Source organism: Canis lupus, chromosome 19 (assembly GCF_011100685.1).
Source record: "Canis lupus familiaris isolate Mischka breed German Shepherd chromosome 19, alternate assembly UU_Cfam_GSD_1.0, whole genome shotgun sequence".
Taxonomy (NCBI): domain Eukaryota; kingdom Metazoa; phylum Chordata; class Mammalia; order Carnivora; family Canidae; genus Canis; species Canis lupus.
The window spans coordinates 39,663,862-39,683,674 of NC_049240.1; the positions used below are offsets into that span (position 1 = coordinate 39,663,862).

General features: G+C 35.1%; 1 protein-coding gene and 1 long non-coding RNA gene across 5 annotated transcripts in view; one reads left to right on the forward strand and one right to left on the reverse strand.

Moving 5' to 3' along the window:
• The window catches only part of ZRANB3 (zinc finger RANBP2-type containing 3), a 299,116-nt gene that overhangs the window by 176,705 nt on the left and 102,598 nt on the right, over positions 1-19,813 (reverse strand). For all 4 annotated transcript variants that reach the window (XM_038565063.1, XM_038565064.1, XM_038565062.1 and 1 more), the window contains exon 3: positions 8,723-8,741. In XM_038565063.1, coding sequence (XP_038420991.1) covers positions 8,723-8,741 — 19 coding nt within the window. The remainder of the gene's footprint in view (positions 1-8,722; positions 8,742-19,813) is intronic.
• The window catches only part of LOC111091170, a 49,040-nt gene continuing 34,164 nt past the window's right edge, over positions 4,938-19,813 (forward strand). Inside the window, exon 1 of the long non-coding RNA XR_005374214.1 lies at positions 4,938-5,026. This is a non-coding gene — a long non-coding RNA (uncharacterized LOC111091170). The remainder of the gene's footprint in view (positions 5,027-19,813) is intronic.

The window sequence follows — 19,813 nt, forward strand, 5'->3', positions numbered from 1 at the left end:
TAATGCAAAAGTACAGAACCCCTAAAAAATAATATAGAAGAAAATCTAGGTAACATTGGATTTGACAGTGAGATAGAAGACCAAAATGAAAATCAATGAGAAAAAATTGATAAGGTAGACTTAAAATTAAAAACTTCAGCTCTGTGAAAGACACTTTTAAGAGAATGAAAAGACAAATGACAAACTGGGTGAAAATATATGGAAAACAGATATCTGAAAAAGGACTTGTACCTAAAATAGACAAAGAACTCTTAAAACTCAATAAAAAAAAGGGGGGGGGAACAATCCAGTTTTAAAAATGTGGAAAAGAGGGGATCCCTGGGTGGCGCAGCGGTTTGGCGCCTGCCTTTGGCCCAGGGCGCGATCCTGGAGACCCGGGATCGAATCCCACATCAGGCTCCCCGTGCATGGAGCCTGCTTCTCCCTCTGCCTGTGTCTCTGCCTCTCTCTCTCTCTCTGTGACTATCATAAATAAAAATTAAAAAAAAAATTTAAATTCTTTAAAAAAATAAATAAATAAATAAAAATGTGGAAAAGAACTGAACAGAAACCACCAAAAGATATAAATATGTATATATAGATGCCATATAAATATACAAAAGGATGCTCAACATCACATCATTAAAGAATCACAAATGAAAAGGAGACCCTACTGCACCTAGTAGAATGGCTAAAACTAAAAAAAATTAAACTTGACAGTATCAACTATTAGTAAGGTTCCCGGGCAAGAGCATTCATTCATTGCTAGTAAAAATACAAAATAGTACAGCTACTCTGGAAGAGTTTGACAGCCTCTGACAAAAATGAATGTAGTCTTACTATATATTATGGGTTCAACTGTGTGCCCTACAAAAGATACACTGAAGTCCTAACATCCCAGGACTTTAGGATATGACCTTATTTGGATATAGGGCTGTTGCACATGTAATTAGTTAAGATGATGTCATACTGATGTCATGCTTAATCCAATCTGACTGGTATTCTTTTAAAAGGAAAAGAGACATAAACAGGGAGAACAGAATGTGAAGATAGGGGCAGTTTCTATTAGCCCAGAAACACCAAGGATTGGTAGCCATCACTTGAAACTAGAAGAGAAGCACCACACATATTCTCCCTCAGAGCTCTCAGGAGGAACCAAACCTCCTGACCCATTGATTTCAGATTTCTAGCTTCCAGAATTGTGAGAGGATTAAATTTCTGTTGTTTTAAGCCACAGAGCCTGTGAAACTTCCTTACGGCAGTTCTAGGAGACTAACTAAACTATATAATCTAGTGATTGCAGCCCTAGGTAACTACTCAACTAATTTAAAAACTCATTCAAACAAAAATCAACATGTGAACAGTAACAGCAGCCTTAATAATTGTCAAAGACTGGAAGCAACTAAGATATCATTTTATCTTGGTGACTGGAAAAACAAACTGTGCACATTCATATAATATGTAGTTCAATCATAAAAAGAAAAAGCTATCGAGCCACAAAAGGACATGGATGAATCTTAAATGCATACAGCTAAGTGAAGAAAATCAGTCTGAAAAAGCAGTGAACTCCTTCCAATTATATGACATTCTTAAAAAGGCAAAACAATAGTCATTAAACATATGAGTAGCTGTCTGGGGTATTGGTTTGGGAGGAATTAAATAAGTGAAGCACAGACAATTGTTTAAGGCAGTAAAATTATTCTGTATGATGCCATAATGGTGAATACAAGACACCAAACATTTGTAAAAATTCCCAGAACTATAAATTACAAAGAGTAAACTTTAATGTCCGCAAATATTTAAAAAATAAATTAGGTGGTTAGGGGATCCCATGATGGAATGCAGAATGTAATAAAAGAATTTAAATGTATCATTAATAAATGAAACAATCTCACTGAAGGAAGTAAAGGAATAAGATGCTAAGTAATTTTAAAATTAAGTGGAATCTGTAAAAATAATGCCAAAAGGAACTGTACATAAGCACTGTACTCTATTTGACAATTTTCTTTCGGACAGGTGTATAGGCTAACAATACTGAAACCATCATACAGGTATACTGGAAGTGAACAATTAAGTAAATGGATGACAGATGGTGGGAGCCAGGATTCTTACTGTTCGAATGGGAGGTTATAGATAAGCAAGCAGAAGAGGCTAGAATTATCTATGTGGTAATCAATTAGAGTTGGAAATGTAAGTATAAACAGATGGTTACATATAAATGATATTTGTAAGTATGTGTATGCATGTGTGTATATACACACACACATTTCTCCATGTTCTATCAGCTGAGAGGATCTAGAGGAAATGACACCCTATAGATACGAATACACACCTAACCTCTTAGATTCTGGTTCTAATATTATTCTTTAACAAAAAGAATCCATGATTTCTTGGAGAAATGGTTGATTCTAGTACTGTGGTAAGAAATATGTAAGATGAGCCTGGAATATTTTGTATTATTAAAAAGCAAGAAAATGCTAAAAATATACAACAAAACCCCAAAACAGACAAACAAAACAGCCCACAATGAAGGAAGTTGTCAAAAGGACACAGGAGTAAATTGAAAGAGCTCCCCCTGGCCAAAGCTAGAACAAGCTAAGCAACAACAACAAAAAATAATAAAGTAGCAGTGGATAATAACCCAAAACATAAAAATAAATATCCAAGAGTCCATATTGATATAAACAAATGATAAAATGAGTGCATGAATGAACGAATTCCAAATAGTTTGTGTATTTACTCTGCCTTTAAGGCAATGGAGTATAACTCCCTTATATGGGCTGCATATAATTACTTTCTTTTAAATAATATAGTATGAAAAGGAAGGAAAAAATAGTAACTTTACAGTGGAGAAATCTGACAAACACTATATCAAGACAGGTGATTTACACCTATGGTGAAAAAGTCATACTGATGGCATGTACCCTTGATCTGACATGATGACAATAGCACTTTATTCCTGTGGTCTTCCTCCCCAAAACACATTACCCTAGTGTGATTATGAGGAAAACATAAGACAAATACCAATTAAGGATCATTCTATAAAATATTAAACCATTAATTCTAAAAGAATGTCTTCAAAAACAAGGAAAGTCTGAGAAACTGTCACAACCCTCAGATGCGTAAATAAACATGACTACAGAATATTAGGGAAAAACTGAGAAAACCTATATAAAATATGGTCATTAGTTAGCCATAATACATTAATATTGGTTCATTAATGAAGACACCTATTCCATACTAATCTAAGACATTAATAGGGGACTGGATATGGGGTACACAAGAACTCTCTGTATCATCTTTATAATAATCCTATAAATTTAAAACCTAAATAATTCTAAAATTCTAAAGTAAAAGATCATTTTTAAAAGGACATTAAAAATATAATAAGGCTAGCCTTAGAAATAAGGGAAGGAAAAAAACAGGCAAATGATACCGAATTAAAGGAATACAGATAGTCTCACTAGCACAAAATTTTTACACCACCACTCTTATTCTAACATTCAGCTTCATTCATTTGAGCACTGTGTCCTGCAGATTCTTTTGTCCTCAAGAATCCTGCTGCTAAATATAAAAAGTCTGGCACCTAGAGACTTTGTATAGAATAGTAATTGTTAGAGAGACATGGGAGCTGGATTACTTTAGGTCAAATATTTCAGCTGCTAGCACATACTGGCTGCATGTTCTTTAACAATTTGCTTAACCTCTTTGTTTTGTGTTTTTTTTTTTTTTTAAGATTTATTTATTTATTTATTCATAGAGACACCCAGAGAGAGAGAGGCAGAGACACAGGCAGAGGGAGAAGCAGGCTCCATGCAGGGAGCCCGACGTGGGACTCGATCCCAGGTCTCCAGGATCACAACCTGGGCTGAAGGCGGCGCTAAACTGCTGAGCCACCCAGGCTGCCAGCTTAACCTCTTTGTACCTCAGCTTCCTCATTTATAAAATGAGAATAATAATACTACCCCAAAGGGTTGTGAGACTGAAGTAAATTAACACATGCTAAGATTACAACAGAACCTGGCACATAGATGTTGAAGTGTTAACTATTTAACTAGTTCATTCATTCAACAAAAAATGGATCAATGACACACGAAGGTTATAAATCCAAAACAGTAAGGGCTCAAGGAGAGAGTGTAATTCAGCCTGGGCCTGGTAAAGGAAATCTAAGATTTGTAGATACCAGTAAAACAAAATTGCCATCTCAGCTCACTTTGTCAAATGTGAGTAGGCTATGCAAAAGGAAAACTAAAATTCTTCATGCCTATTTTAATTTCTTAGTCCTCAAATCTATAAAGTTAATCTTGGGAGAATATATATCACAATATTAATTTTCAGGTCTTTTGAACAAAAATAACCTTCCAAAGGTGTCTATTACTGTTTCCGCACACCTACACTTTTCTGCCTGCAGAGAAACTGACAAGGGTTTTCAAACATAACTTCAGCCTACAGAAGTACTTCTACCAGCGTGGAACAGGTCCCACAGTCTCTCTCCTCTAAACCCCTCCCTCTTCCAGAGAAGCACCCTGACCCAAAGAAAGTATAGGGCTTTTAACTGTTCCAAATAGTTATCTATTAATGTGTCCCAAAATAGCCACAAAGTAAGGGGAAACCAAGTAGTTCAGCTTTAATAAATAGTTTCCTTTTCTTTTGAAAAAGGAAGGAAGTAATACTTTATTTGGTATATTCCCCCACACACACACTTCAAATGTTTTCTCAAGTAATAGGAAGGAGGAAAGTTTTTAAAAAGTGTGTGTGTGTGTGTGTGTGTGTGTGTTGTGTGCTGAGATGGGGGACTAAAATAAAGTACGAACAAAAAAATGTTACATAAGATAAAAGTAGGAATTTTTTGGCTTTCATAATAGATACTGTAGGCAAGTAAAGACAGAATCCATGTACTGAAACTTTTGTCCATTATGACATAATATTAGGCTATTATGTAAATCCAGGATATTAATCCCATCTTAAGTAAAAATGAACATTGTAAAATTTTCTAACTACTGTATTTCTACAGAGAACAACAATTTTTCAATACTTGAAAAATAAGGTAGGAAATGTATAGGTTTAATATTTTTCTGCATGTATATCCTATTAAATTCCCTGGTTTGTGTTAATGTGAAACTATTTGTCACATTTACAACTGTTTTCTTTAAGAAGGCTCCATGCTCAGTATGGAGCCCAACACAGGGCTTGAACTCCCGGGCCTGATATCAAGACCCAAGCCAAGATCAAGAGTTGGATGCTTAACAGACTCAGCCACCCAGGTGCCCCTCCTTTTACAACTTTTTAATGAATAAACACTTTCAATAATTTTCAACTGAAGAACAAGGGCAAAGTGGTTTACAAGGAATTATTAAGAAACAAGGTAACAGTGCAACAGCCTGAGTGTAGACTATGGTCTGAATCCCATTATTTATGGATTACAAATTCACAGAGTGTCTGTATATTCACTACACAGTCCTGGAAACAGCATTCAATTGCATTAAACCAAGGGGTGGGTGGGACAGGAAGTAATTAAAGTAGTTTAAGCTATGTTTGTAAAGTTCAGTTTATTAAACGTTGCAGCTTTGTTCTTTAAAACTTAGTTTTATAATTGAAACACACAATGATTATATAGTTAGAATTAAACAGAACTTAAGTCATCATTCCAACTTAAAGTTAATGATTACCTTACATACAGTAGATAGATTATATAAGTTCACAAGGAAGGACTACATTAGAGAAAAACCTAATAGTGGAATAATACTAGAAGAGGGAGTATTATCAGTTAAAAGAAGTCATTTGTTTCTAGAGCTAGGGAGGAAAGATCACAGTAGACAGCTAAATTACAGAATACTCCAAGTGGGTATTCAAGCATCTAAAAAACAAAGGAGGGATCCCTGGGTGGCGCAGCGGTTTGGCGCCTGCCTTTGGCTCAGGGCACGATCCTGGAGACCCGGGATCAAATCCGACGTCAGGCTCCGGGTGCATGGAGCCTGCTTCTCTCTCTGCCTGTGTCTCTGCCTCTCTCTCTCTCTCTCTCTGAGTGTGACTATCGTAAATAAATAAATTTAAAAAACTAAAAAATAAAAAAAATAAAAATAAAAAACAAAGGAGGTTCAATAACAGATATAAAATTGCCCTCCTAAGGCTTTTAGCTATTTGATGAGTCAAATATTTATCATATCAAAACATACTTTTTAATTGACAAAATCAGAAAAGAGATTTGACCTCCAAATTATAAACTATATTTCCCTCTCTGAGTTGACTACCACTTTGTGATAAGATAAAAAAAAAAGAGAGAGAGAGAGAGAGAACAGTATTAGGAAACAGAATGAAGGTCAAACCAAAGGTTATATAATTTACATATATACAAGTTCTTTCTACTTCAACACTTTTAATTACTTTCATCCAGACTAGTTTAGTAAGATTCCATAAAAATGGCATTTTAGCTCTACTGGTAACAGAGGATGTTAGAGGTTGTGAGCTGTGATTTTACATTTGTGCATCACACTATTGGAAATTCTTTTTTCATAATTAACATCTTGATAGGATTTAACATAGTAACCCTGTAAAGTCAAATAGGTGCAAAAGAAGGAGTCTTTAAAATGTGGGTGAAAAGAAAGTGATTATGATGGACACAAAGTGCAGTTTTCTTTAAAGTGGTGAGGAAATACTAAATAATTATTTTAAATTTATTAAATTAAGAAATAAGAATGCTGTTGAAAGAACGGGGCTGAAATCACTCAAAATGTGACAAGTGCTATGTAATTATAAATAGTAAGAGACAATGAAAAGCAGTTGGTATATGAAAAACTCTTACTGGCTATAGGCTCATCATGAACTCCGAACAATCCTTAGTCTAATGTTAACTGAAGACAGGAGTTGCTTAATGAAAGGTTAAGAAGGCTTAAGGTGCCAATCAAGTGTTCATTTCAATCCATGAACAATTCCATAGATTTAAGGCCCATTCCAATGTCTCTATGATGTCTATGTGACACCAAAATGAAGAACAAGGAAGCAATGATACAACACAGCTGCCAAGATTTTCCCACCCAATCACTTGTAGAGAGATTATCAAGATGGTTGTTACCTGATATAATATAATCTCGGACATCAAACTGGTCTGCTTTATTCTTATTTACTTTTTTAAGATTTTATTTGTTTATTCATGAGAGACACACATAGAGAGAGGCAGAGAACCATGCAGAGGGAGAAGCAGGCTTTCTACAGAGAGGCCCATGTGGGAGTTGATCCAGGATCCTGGGATCATGACCTGAGCTGAGGGCAGATGCTCAACCACTGAGCCGACCAGGCGTCCTCAAACTGGTCTGTTTTAAAAACTGATATTGGAGGTGCCTGGTTGGCTCAGTCAGTTGAGCACTGGACTCTTGGTTTCCGCTCAGGCTGTAACCTCAGGTTGTAGATGGTGCCCCACATTAGGCTCCGTGCTCATCAAGGAGTCTGTTTCACATTCTCTCTCCATCTCCAACCCTGTGTGCTCCTCCCCCTGCTCTCGTGCATACCCCCGAATAAATTAAAAAAAAAAATTTTAATGGACGACCATTAAAAACATACACACACACAGCCATACATGTATCACACATATATTTTATACATTATATAAAACAGTTATGCCTAGTTTTGAGGTTTTGAAGGATGAGTTTATGTTCCTATTTGGTGAAAACAATCAGGGATTAAAAAGGTGAGCCTCTTTTAGTCACTTTAGACTCATAAATTTATTAATTTATGAAGAGGCTTTTGGAATTCATCCTGTTCCAAAAGAGAAAGTGCTGTCATTTCCCAAATGTCTACGTCGTGTCCTAATTACACTGTTGAAGTTCTTCATAGGCAATGACTATGTTTCTAAGTATAACATCTAAAGAAGTGCCTATAGGATAAAGCGTTAAGCTAAAAACTTAGGTAATTATTAATTAGCATAAATCAAGAAACCCTTTATCAAACCTTTCTGCATAGCATTCATGTTCATGTAACACTGTAATTCATTTCTTCCCTAAAGCGATTGTGGAGATAAGCCATTGGTGAGTCTATATATAACTAAAGTGAAGACAGGAGAATCTCTAATAATTCCAATTATATTTTTTTAAAAACTCAGTATCTTTTCTTCCTTTCTAATATATTTTTAAACGTTTTGTTGTTACTTTTAAAGGCATCATGAAAACAGCAACATATTTCTCAAACTGAATAAAAATTAGAATTTTATTGATGTACACTACTGAGAATGTAAAAAGTATCATAGTTTATATAACAAGAACATTTCAGTGAGAAAACATGAATATTGTATATAAATACATGGTACGGTAATTTATCAAATTGTTTAGTGATAATAAAATACCACTTTAATATTGTTTCACACTCATATGAATTAACAATAACTTTTACAGCAAATTTTTAAAAATTCAACTTTTAAGAAGTATTATGACAAGTAGAAAATGAGTTCAGTTTTATTTGGGGCTGAATTTTAAAGCACATTCATGCTTTCTCTGCCAATCACATAAAATTTTGGATCACTAAATGTTAATTCTAACATGTTTCAAGTACACATCTTGCATGCAAGTGTGTGTCTGTGCATGCACAAACAAATACACAACATATTCATCCTCATTTTCATTCTCTTTATCCCCTCTCCTTCTCTCTCTATATATACACACAGTCATAAGGAAAGACACAGTACATGGTAAGTAACACACTAAAAATTGGTTGTGGAATTTTATAAAAGACATAAAAATCATGAAACACTTACTTCATCAGCCACCATACACCTGGAAAAAAATAAAAATAAAACCAAGTTAATATTTTAATGGTCAAAGTCAACCATTTTAAAAGTTTTGATTCAGTGGCTTGCCACAAAATAGTTTACAAATGTTAAAGTACTGAGCCAGAGAGAGGTGTTTACAAATGTGCATGAGAACATGGGCCAACGCTGATTTTATAAAACTCTCTAGGTACCAATGGCATATGGGTCTGCAAGAGGGTGAGTTTCAGAAATATTCCTCGTGCCCACTTGTGGAGATAGTTATAACAGCCCTTCAAAACTGAGATCAAAATGACAAGTGATTATACAAATGACTTCCCTCCTTACCAATAAATCTTAAAATCGGTCTTCTAGAAATTAGAAGAATGCTGTATTGAAGCGTAAGGAAATAAATCTCAGCCAATATTAGCATGTTATCCCTATATTATAAATGCTAAGCCTATTTTTGAGCTGAATTTTGGTTTCTACTAATATTTGGCTAAATTTGCTCTTCTGTCTTCTTTCTTATTCATCTATAGTATAGTAAATTTTATCCACTGAAAATTGAAGATAGGGGGGCATAAACTAAAAAAGCAGAGAGCAAAAACAAAGAATAGGAGGTGTGGTCAGGATTATGAGAGGTCCCTTAGAAATACTGAATATATCATATAGGAAAAGGCAATCTTGTAACTAAGGGGATTTCCAGGCAATCTAAAAAACACTAGAATATTAGCATTACACAAGAATAAAGTCCTTATTTCCATTCTTTTCTTCCTTTATTCCTGATGGCCTTAACATTACACAATTTTATGATTCTTTTAAAATAAAATACAAGTTATGAATTTGGTAATAAATACACTATCAAAGGATAAGTTACAAGTAAAATGGAATTTCAATTTTAGGAAAGAAGGTTACATAATGAGTATTTTTAGAGAAAAATAAAATATAAATACTTGAAATTTAAAAGACATTCAAAAATAAAGTATATTACATGTTTTGCAAACAAGTCTAAAAAGTAAAAAACAAAACACAGTAATTTGAAAAAATTTATTTCCAGAAAGACTCACATGCATACTTATTTTTTCATTTTAAAATGTAACTCAAATTTGGTAAAGATGTCACTTGAAGTGTATATATTATTTATTAAGTGTCTACTGTGTAGTCTAAGTTCTAGGGATATAGCAGTGAATTACTAAGTTCTTTCTTCATAGAGGTTGACTTCATAGAGGAAGACAACAAATAAGCATATGGCTCAAGTGCTGTTAGGTGCTAGTAAAATAAAAAGAAACTAATTTAAACAGGGTAAGGTGGAATAGGCAACGTAGAAAAGGATCTGTTCTACAGAATGGTAGGAAACAGTCTTTATGACAAGGCAATATGAACAGATTTAAGCAAGACATAATTTAAAAAAATTTTATTTAAATTCAATTTAATGAACATTTAGTGTATTATTAGTTTCAGGGGGTAGAATATAATGATTCATCAGTTGCATATAACACCCAGTGCTCATTATATCAAGTGCTCTCTTTAATGCCCATTAACCAATTACCCCATACTGTCACACACCTCCCTCCAGCAACCCTCAGTTTATTTCCTAGAGTTAAGAGTCTCATGGTTTGATTCTGTTTCAATTTTCATCGTATTTTTATGTTTCTTTCCCTTTCTCTATGTTCAACTGTTTTGCTTCTTAAATTCCACAAGAGAAATCATATGGTATCTGTCCTTCTCTGACTGACTTATTTCACTTAGCATATTCCCGCTAGTTCCATTCATGTCATTGCAAATGGCAAGATTTCATTCTTCTTGATGGCTGAGTAGTATTCCAGTGTGTGTTATGTTTCTGTGTGTGTGTGTGCGCGCACACGTGCGCACATTTTCTTTAGCCACTCATCTGTCAATACATATTTGGGCTCTTTCCATACTTTAGTTATTGTAGATATTGCTGCTATAAACATTGGGGTGCAGGTGCCCCTTTGAATCACTGTTTATATCCCTTAGAAAAATACCTAACAGTGCAATTTCTGGGTCATAGGATCGTTCTATTTTTAACTTTTTGAGGAACCTCCACACTGTTTTCCAGAGTGACTGCACCAGTTTACATTCCCACTAACAGTGTAAAAGGGTTCTCCTTTCTCTACATCCTTGCCAACATCTGTTGTTTCCTGAGTTGTTCATTTTAGCCATTCTGACCGGTGTGAGGTGGTATCTCATTGTGGTTTCTTTTTTTTTTTTTTTTAAACTCCAGTCCCCAAACTGGGCTTTTTTTTTTTTTAATTTTTATTTATTTATGATAGTCACAGAGAGAGAAAGAGAGAGAAGCAGAGACACAGGCAGAGGGAGAAGCAGGCTCCATGCACCGGGAGCCCGACGTGGGATTCGATCCCGGGTCTCCAGGATCATGCCCTGGGCCAAAGGCAGGCGCCAAACCGCTGCGCCACCCAGGGATCCCTCATTGTGGTTTCGATTTCTATTTTCCCTGATGCCGAGTGATGTCAAGCATTTTTTTCATGTGTCTGTTGGCCACTTCTAAGTCTTCTCTGGAGAAATGTCTGTTCATGTGAGCAAGACACAAATTTAATGAGGAAGGGAATCATGAGAAAATATGAAGAGTATTCTTAAAGTGATCAGCAAGAGCAGGGGCCCTGAGATAAAATGGCTATGATGTAATTAAGAAGGAAAAAGAAAACTAATGTAAATAATGTGCACTAAATCATGAAACTGGTAGAAAATAAGGTTGGAAGGCAGCTGAAAGAGTCTAATGGCATGGAGAACCTCATAACCAATTGTATGGAGTTTGGATTTTCTTCAAATTCTTTGGAGGGAAGCAACATTTTATATTTTAAAAAGATAACTCTGGCTTATAGGGAGTAAACTGTAGAGGGCAAGAGCAGAAGCGTGAAGAATAGTAAGGAGGCACCTGCAGTAGACCAGGAGGAAAACAACAATGCACAGAATGAGGGGTAGAGGTGGAGGTGGTAAGAAGTAGTCAGCTTAGGCACATTTTGAAAGTACAGCTAATAGGATTTGTGGATTAACTGAGATGTGGATGTAAAAATAAAAGAGAAGTCAAGAATGAATCGTGACACCTGGGTGGCTCAGTCAGTAAAGCACCTGCCTTCGGCTTGGGTCATGATCCTGAAGCCCTGAGATCAAGCCCCACATCAGGCTGCCTGCTTTGTGGGGAGTCTGCTTCTTCCTTTCCCTCTGATCCTCATCCCTGCTCATGCATGTTCTTGCAAATAAATAAATATATTTCTTAAAAAGAATGAATTCTAAGATACTGGCTTAAGAAATTAAGCATAAAAAATGGTAAGATGTCATTCACTGAAATAAGTAAAACTCACGAGAAGTAGGTTTGGTGATGACAAGCACTGGACATGCAATCTTTGTAATATCCCTTAGATTACCAAGTTGAACTGTTATACAGGTAACTAGATATGTGCATGAGGGGAATGGTAAGGACTGGAGATATAATAAATTCAAGAGATACCAGAATGTAAATGGCATTGGAATGAGTGAGGATCTAAATTATTCTGAAACACGACAACTTGAATGTGACTTGTTCCTCTCTACGCCAACTCCAAGTTCCTAAACTTTCTGAAGTTAAACAGGTGCTGAGACCTGCAGGCAATGTTGTGTCTTAAGGCTCTAGTGAGGTAAACATCAGAACAAACATTATATCCCTTAGAAAACTGGTATGCAGTTACATTGTTCCACGGGTGGCTGGCAAACTGAAAAGCAGCATAAGTGGAATAATTTGGCTTCTAGGTATCTGAAGACCCCAACGGTAAGACTATCTCCAATGTCTTTGAATATGCTGTATTTTCCTATCATGACACAGATGAGTCTTCCCTACTTTAGAACTAGGACAGCTCAATTAGATTAGAGAGCACCAGGTTTCCTTTAGGTATCTCTAGTGGGCTAACTTACACTTCAGGCACTATATCTATTCTGAACTCTGGGATTCCTGCAGTTTAGGACAATTCAACAATCAGACATGATTTTCAATGAGCCATCACAGAAAAACAACTGACCATGTGAGAGGCTCCAACATTTGAAAAAACAGAGTAAGACTGAATAATCAGAGCATGATTCTACTGAAATAGGAAGTGCTAGAAAACAAGCACCTGCACTAAAACTGTTAGAGCATTTAAGTAATTTCTAACACACACACACACACACACACAAGCTTAAAACTATGACTTTCAAACTAAAATAAGCACATGATTTTTAAAAAAAAGATCATTATTGATACCTAATTAAATAGATGGGAAGATGAAGTACAAGGATTATCTCAAAATACAGAGCAAAGAATTAAGTAAATGTCAATAGTCACAAAAAAGAAAAATTACTTGAAGGATAGACCCAGAAAATTAATCTGTGAAAATAGGTGTTCAAAGGAGAAAAGACACAATGTGAAAGAGAGGTAACAATTAAGTAAATAATAAAATTCTCCAGGTTGAAAAAACAACTAATTGGAAAGAGTAACTTTCAGGCTGGATTGAAAAGACAAATATCTATTCATATCCTTAAAAAATCATTAGTCTAAAGAGTAAGAAAAAAACTTGTAAGTGTTCAGACAGAAAAACAACTATCCATAAATGGGAAAACCAGGATTGGCATTGAGCTTATCATCATCAACACTAGAAGCTAAAAAATGATGGAGGAGGATCCAGACTACTTGAACAGAATGCAGAGCTCATGAATCTATCCAAGATACCTATTATTTGTAAGCGAGAGCAAAAAGATATTTGAGGCCAACCAATATCACCAAGATTATAAAACACAAGTAAACCATAGGAGGAAAAATAGTTTAAAAATAACCAAAGGACAAACATTATATGTTCTCATTCATTTGGGGAATATAAATAATAGTGAAAGGGAATAGAAGGGAAGGGAGAAGAAATGGGTAGGAAATATCAGAAAGGGAGACAGAACATAAAGACTCCTAACTCTGGGAAACGAACTAGGGGTGGTGGAAGGGGAGGAGGGGAGGGGGTAGGGGTGAATGGGTGACGGGCACTGAGCGGGGCACTTGACGGGATGAGCACTGGGTGTTATTCTGTATGTTGGCAAATTGAACACCAATAACAAATAAATTTATTATTTAAAAAAAATAAAATAAAAATTTGAGAAACTTAAAAAAAAAAAAATAACCAAACAGTAAACACCTTAACACAGACTCAAGACAGAAGATAAAAGGGAAATCCAGTCAGCAATGAAACTTGATATGCATGAGGTTAATGGATGATGTGTATTGCACATGAGGACTCTAGAAGCAGAATTTCATATTCTGAAAATTTGTAAGTGAAAAATTAAAGAGAGGTAATAAATGAGAGGGGGTACTAAAACTACTCTAAAGCAGACCAACAAACAGATTATTTTTAAAGTCAGGAGACTAAACGAAATCAACTAAAGGGTAGGAGTATAGGGAGAAGAGAAGAGAGCTATGACGGACCCCTGCAGCACTCCAACAAGTAGGGGTACAAAGAGGAGAAGAACCCAACAAAAAGGACTGAGAAGGAGTGTACAGTAAAGTAAAAACATACAAAAGGAATGTGATCCACTAGAAGCCAAATAAAGACTTTTTTTTTTGAGGAGAGAATGAATAACTATAGTAAATGTTCCCTAAAAAAATCTAGTAAAATGATGTCTGAGAATTGACCATGTGACTTGGGAAGAGACCATTCATAACTCTGACAAGAGCAACTTTCATAAAATGGTAGGAGACAAAAGCCTCCCTTGAGTGGGTTCAAGAGAGAACAGAAAGAAGGGAAAGGAGAGAGTAAATAAAGATTACTGTTACAAGGAATTATCCTGTACAGGGAAGCAGATAAACAAGGTAGTAGTTGGCAGGAAAACTAGGGTCCAGAGAAGATTTTTTTTAAAGGACAGAATAGTATAAAGCCCAATAAATATCTTATTGATCCAATGAGTGAAATATCTAGCAGGAAATATATAGATCAGGAACTAAGGAATCAAGTCAAGACAGTAAATAAAAATGAGAAAGTAGCTATGCATGAAGATGATCATAGAAGAAACAGAAGTGAATGGAGTTCTCATGTGTAAACTATAAAAAGATAGGGAGAAATTTTTCATGGTTAGAACCTAGGAAACATTCTCATTTAGAAAAAAAGGGGGGAGGGGAGGAAGAAAAGTATTCAAAGGGAACAAGGATCAAAATCTAAGAAGCCAAAAAAAAAAAAAAATTAAAGAAGCCTAGGAGAAATACATTCACAACAGAGTAAATGGGTTAAGAGTACCCAAATGCCACAAAAATGTTGCAAAGGATGAAGGCTAAAAAGCCGTCATAAAAAGTTACCAGGAGCTCACTTGTAAGCATTATGTAAAAGTGGTTAAGAAGATGGTGGGCAGTAAAAGATGGAGTCAACAGATACAAGAGTAATCAAAGAGAACCTCTGATAGAAAAAAAAAAAAAGATTAAAAATAGGGCAGTCGCTATAGAACATTTAGCTAGCACATGTTGGAAACTTTAAGAGTTAGCAAGGAGTCAGTAGTGTGAAAGAAAACAAGGAAGCTGACTGTTGGAGACCTAATCATGCTACAATAAAATTTTTTTTTGCTACAATAATTTAAAAAGGGAAAATATGGCCAATACAATTTCTCTCTTCATAGAAATTTTACACATTTGATCGAACCTGAAGTCTACTTTGCAGTCAAAAGACTACTCCTCACCACAGTTATCCATAGAAATAAAAATAGCTTTTTCTTCCATTGGGAAATGGCAAACACAATATGAGTTACAGGGACTTTAACCTACAGCTAAAAAGAAAACTTCCTTCTTTAAAGAGTATCTATTGTATTTGCCAAGCCTGGTTTTGTGGGCCAACAGCTAAATAATTCTGAGTTTTAAAAGCAGTTCAGTTTTCCAATGTTACAAAAAAATATATATATTCTTTGTTCCAAATTCATGTTAATTGCTTGAATTATAATTTATCCAGCTTGGCTACAGACATCAAAAAGCAACTTTTCATTTCACTGAGTTGTTTTCAAAACCTTAAGGCTCCTTACATTAATCATCCACTTACAGTATCAAGACATATATTCCACTGTTTGCAGCAGCCATATCTTTGGATGCACATGCTCAGTGTTTGCTATTTTTAACCCAAATTTTCATACAGCTAGAAGAGAGAAAGCTAAACAGCATCATACTTTTCTGAGAATCATTTAACACACCAGCTAAATTTCTAATCTAAGGCTCACAGAACTGAACAAATTGTGTTTAACTCAAAGCTTTTCTCCAATTTCTTTATATTATAAAACCCACCTTTTTAATATAACACCCCTATTTCTTAGATATATCATGTCTGTAAAAAGAAAACAGCAAAAGAATATTTTGGTAACACTGCAGAAGAACAGCAAGAGAATATTTTGGTAACACAATTCAGTGAGGTGAACACATTTAAAATGAATATGCAAGATGTTTGGAATCATAAGTACAAAATTCAGGACTTTGTACTTGAACACAAGATCTGCTTAGTCAATTACCATGCATGCTTTGGCCTCAGAAGTGGGCTGAAATTTCCTCTGGGAAAATATTAGCCTTCTAGGAAGGCTCTCTTAGGAAGAGTTAGTTGATCAACCATTTATATACTAAACCATATTATATACCATGCTACCCTTTAGTAAGCTTTTAGTACTGACCAGTGCTAACAATGTAACTGCACATACAACTGTACATATTCTCCCCAAAGACAAAGCTACAGTATCTATGGGTTCAGAAGATCAAATCATAATACTTGGGATGCCTAGGTGGCTCAGCGGTAGAGCATCTGCCTTCGGCTCAGGGCATGATCCTGGAGTCCCAGGATCAAGTGCCACATTGGGCTCCCTGCAAGGAGCTTCCTTCTCCCTCTGCCTCTCTCTGTGTGTCTCTCATGAATAAATAAAATCTTTTAAAAAAAATCATAATACTTTTTCCAGCCATGGCAAAGTCTCAAAATACTTCCCTCTATTACTAATAAAGTTCAACATAATAAGATGGACTTTATTTTGTTTAGCTTTAATATTATTTATTTTTTGAACAGGGGATACATCCAAGAGGTAACAAAAGTGGAAAGTCTCTCTCCAATCTCTATTTCTCAAGGGTGTCCCAGATATTAGCTGCTCTAAAGGTGACAAAGTTACCAATTTTTTGTGTAGTCTTTTAGAAATATTCTCTAAGTATGTGTATATGTACATATACATATACATCAAATAACATTAGAGTTAACCCTCCCTGATCTTGTATAAAATCCCAGAAGTGTACAATATAGCATGTAACATGACGAAAAAGAAAACACTGAGATTGAAATATTTTTTTTAAATCCTTGTTTCCAGTGCTTTGGAAAAGTACATATAGTCAGGAAACCTTTAGGTTTACCTCTCTTCTAGCTTGGACTCTTCATAGATGTCTGGTACAGAACAATAATTTGATGGAAAAGCTCTCTTGGGCTTCCCAGATGCTCCTGATTCTCCTCCTAGCTCTCATCTCTGTCTCTTTCCTCCATGCCCCCACCTCTACCCACCCTGTTCAGTGTTCAGCTTTTATAGTCATAGTCTCTTTGTGTTCTACCTCTATTCCTAAGGCTATCATCCATTCACCTAGTTTTAAGTGTCACCCATACGAGTCCTAAATCTGCACCTAAGGCTTTAAGCATATGCTCCAGATTCATGTTCAAAACCTTTATGTGAGCAATTTTTTCCCGTGGTGCTCTGAGATTATTATAATATACTATGCATGTTAATATCTGAAACTAAAGTTAAGTGAGCCCTAGACATAATCAAATACAATAAAAATTGTTAAAGGAGTTATTTAAACAATTGATCTGAGTCTGTGATTCTTATTCTGGGGCCAGAAATTTCTGTTTAAAATTAAAATTACAAAACAACAGTATTTATTTTGGTTGCATGTCAAGACAGTCTGCTGAATTTCTGTAAAAGCTTAAAGCAGTGCTTTTATTTGCAAGTATATGGTTAAATATATCCTAGACCTCTATATCCAGCTTCTTAGTCTCATCTATTTTATGAAATGACTAAGGCAAGTAGGCTGAGCTGTGATCAAATGAGGTAAGAGAGCACTTTGTAAATGGAAAGATACCATAAGAACTTTATTGTTGTTTTGCTGGTGACAATAAGTTCTATTCAACAAATAATTATGTTCACTGTCAGTAACTAAATACTGGCAATGGATCTAGGGGAGTTACAGAGGACAGTAGCTTCAAATCTAACCCTTAAAAACAGATGGAAATGTGACTGACTTTAAAAACTGGCTTTATAAACAATGCTTCCTTTAGGATGCAATGCAAGAATAGAAACTCAAAATGGCTTAATCACGCTTAATCACTAAAAATAATTAATATATCACATGCATGAATAAGAAATTCAAGAATGGGATGGTTCCACAGTGGTTCATTGCAGAGCCCACTCAAGTCACCTTTTTATTCTATCATCCCAAGTAGCTCCAGACAATTAATTCATCCTTAGCCACCAACGTTCAGAAGCACAGGGAAAGTGTACTTCAAGAATTCTAAGTCTGTTAATACGGAAGGAAGAGGAGACAGACCTTAGGCGAAGCAACCGACATCTGCTACATTTATTATGACTTTGAAAACCAAGTTAAAATGATATTCAGTGTTTTGTTTTCTTTTAGTTCTTTTTACCCATTATAAAACACAAGTCCTACAGAAAGGGCATAAAATGTCCTGAGACATGTGGGGTAATATGAACATATCCTTTATGTAAACCAAAAACCAAGTGTTTTTAAAAATAATTGCTTATTCTGTTCGTGAGCATTAAAAAAATTAAACTAGTCCCTAATGCTTGATAATATCTTGAAAATACTATGCTTCATTAGTCTGACTTCATTAGCACAAATTGCCCCATAACTTTTACTAATAAGAGCAAAATGGGGAAAAAAAAATCTCTGTATCCGCCTAGATGTTTTTTTTTTAAAAAGGAGTGTATCAGCTGTTTTGAGAGAATTATTATTGTTTTTAGGATGTATGATAATTCCCACTGGGTCATTATAGCATATACTAGCTTTTACACAATTATTTATTCTTGTTTATAAAACTTCAGGTCAAAAAAGTTGATTATTCCTAGAGCAATTAGTAGAAGATTTTTAGAGCTTAATTAGACAGTAACATTCATTAGAATATATTAGAGTTACAAACGAAATATAGTTTATATAAAAAAAAAAAACCTAAGGAGTAAGTCAAGTCTGCTTGATTTATTCTAAAGTGATTTTAAAAGTAAAAGAATGATTCATAGTATCAAAATTGCTTTGTTAATAAAGATATTTGCATCAGTGATACTTAAATGTTGACAGGTAGATAGAGAAATAAATCAAATAATTTATTATGAATGGAGAGCCTCTCTCAGAATATAATAGAATACTAACCTTTATTTATGAATTTCTTTTTTGCCTGGTTTTGGATTTATTGAATTATACATTAATAAAACCTGAAAACATTTCAAAAATGAGAACACATTTACGAACCTAAGAATAAATCGCAAAATAAAAACTCAATTTTCTATCTATCATATATTGTCTCAATTTACTATGATATTGTTTCATTTCACTTTTTTAATGATAGAAAATTGAGCCCGCTTGACATAATAAAAAGCCAAATCGTAATGGCTACAACATATAGGATTATTTTCTACCTCACCCACCACTACATTCCCTTCCTTAACAGGAAGTTTCAAGTTAAGTAAGTCCAAGTACTCTGGTACTTGGAGCAGCAGCCAAGTACCAGAGTCACCTCTACAGTCTTCTTGTCCACTCCTTGCAGGCATGTCAAAAGATAGTTGGTACAGTTCCAGGTTTGGCATCGATGTTTGATACCAGAAGAAAGGAAGGGGACAAAAGCAAACAAGCTGACTCTACCTTACAAGCTTTCCCAGAATCACCCTCAGTGACTTCTACTGGTATCTCATTGGCCACTCTATAGCACATAACTACTCCTAGTCAAAATGGAGTTTCGAAAAAAGTGTTTCAGTTGGTCACATGCCCCACTCCCAGGGCTTTATTTGTGAAGGAAAAGGGAAAAAGGAATTTAAATGAGAAAGCAACCTCTGGCTCTGCCACAAATTTCT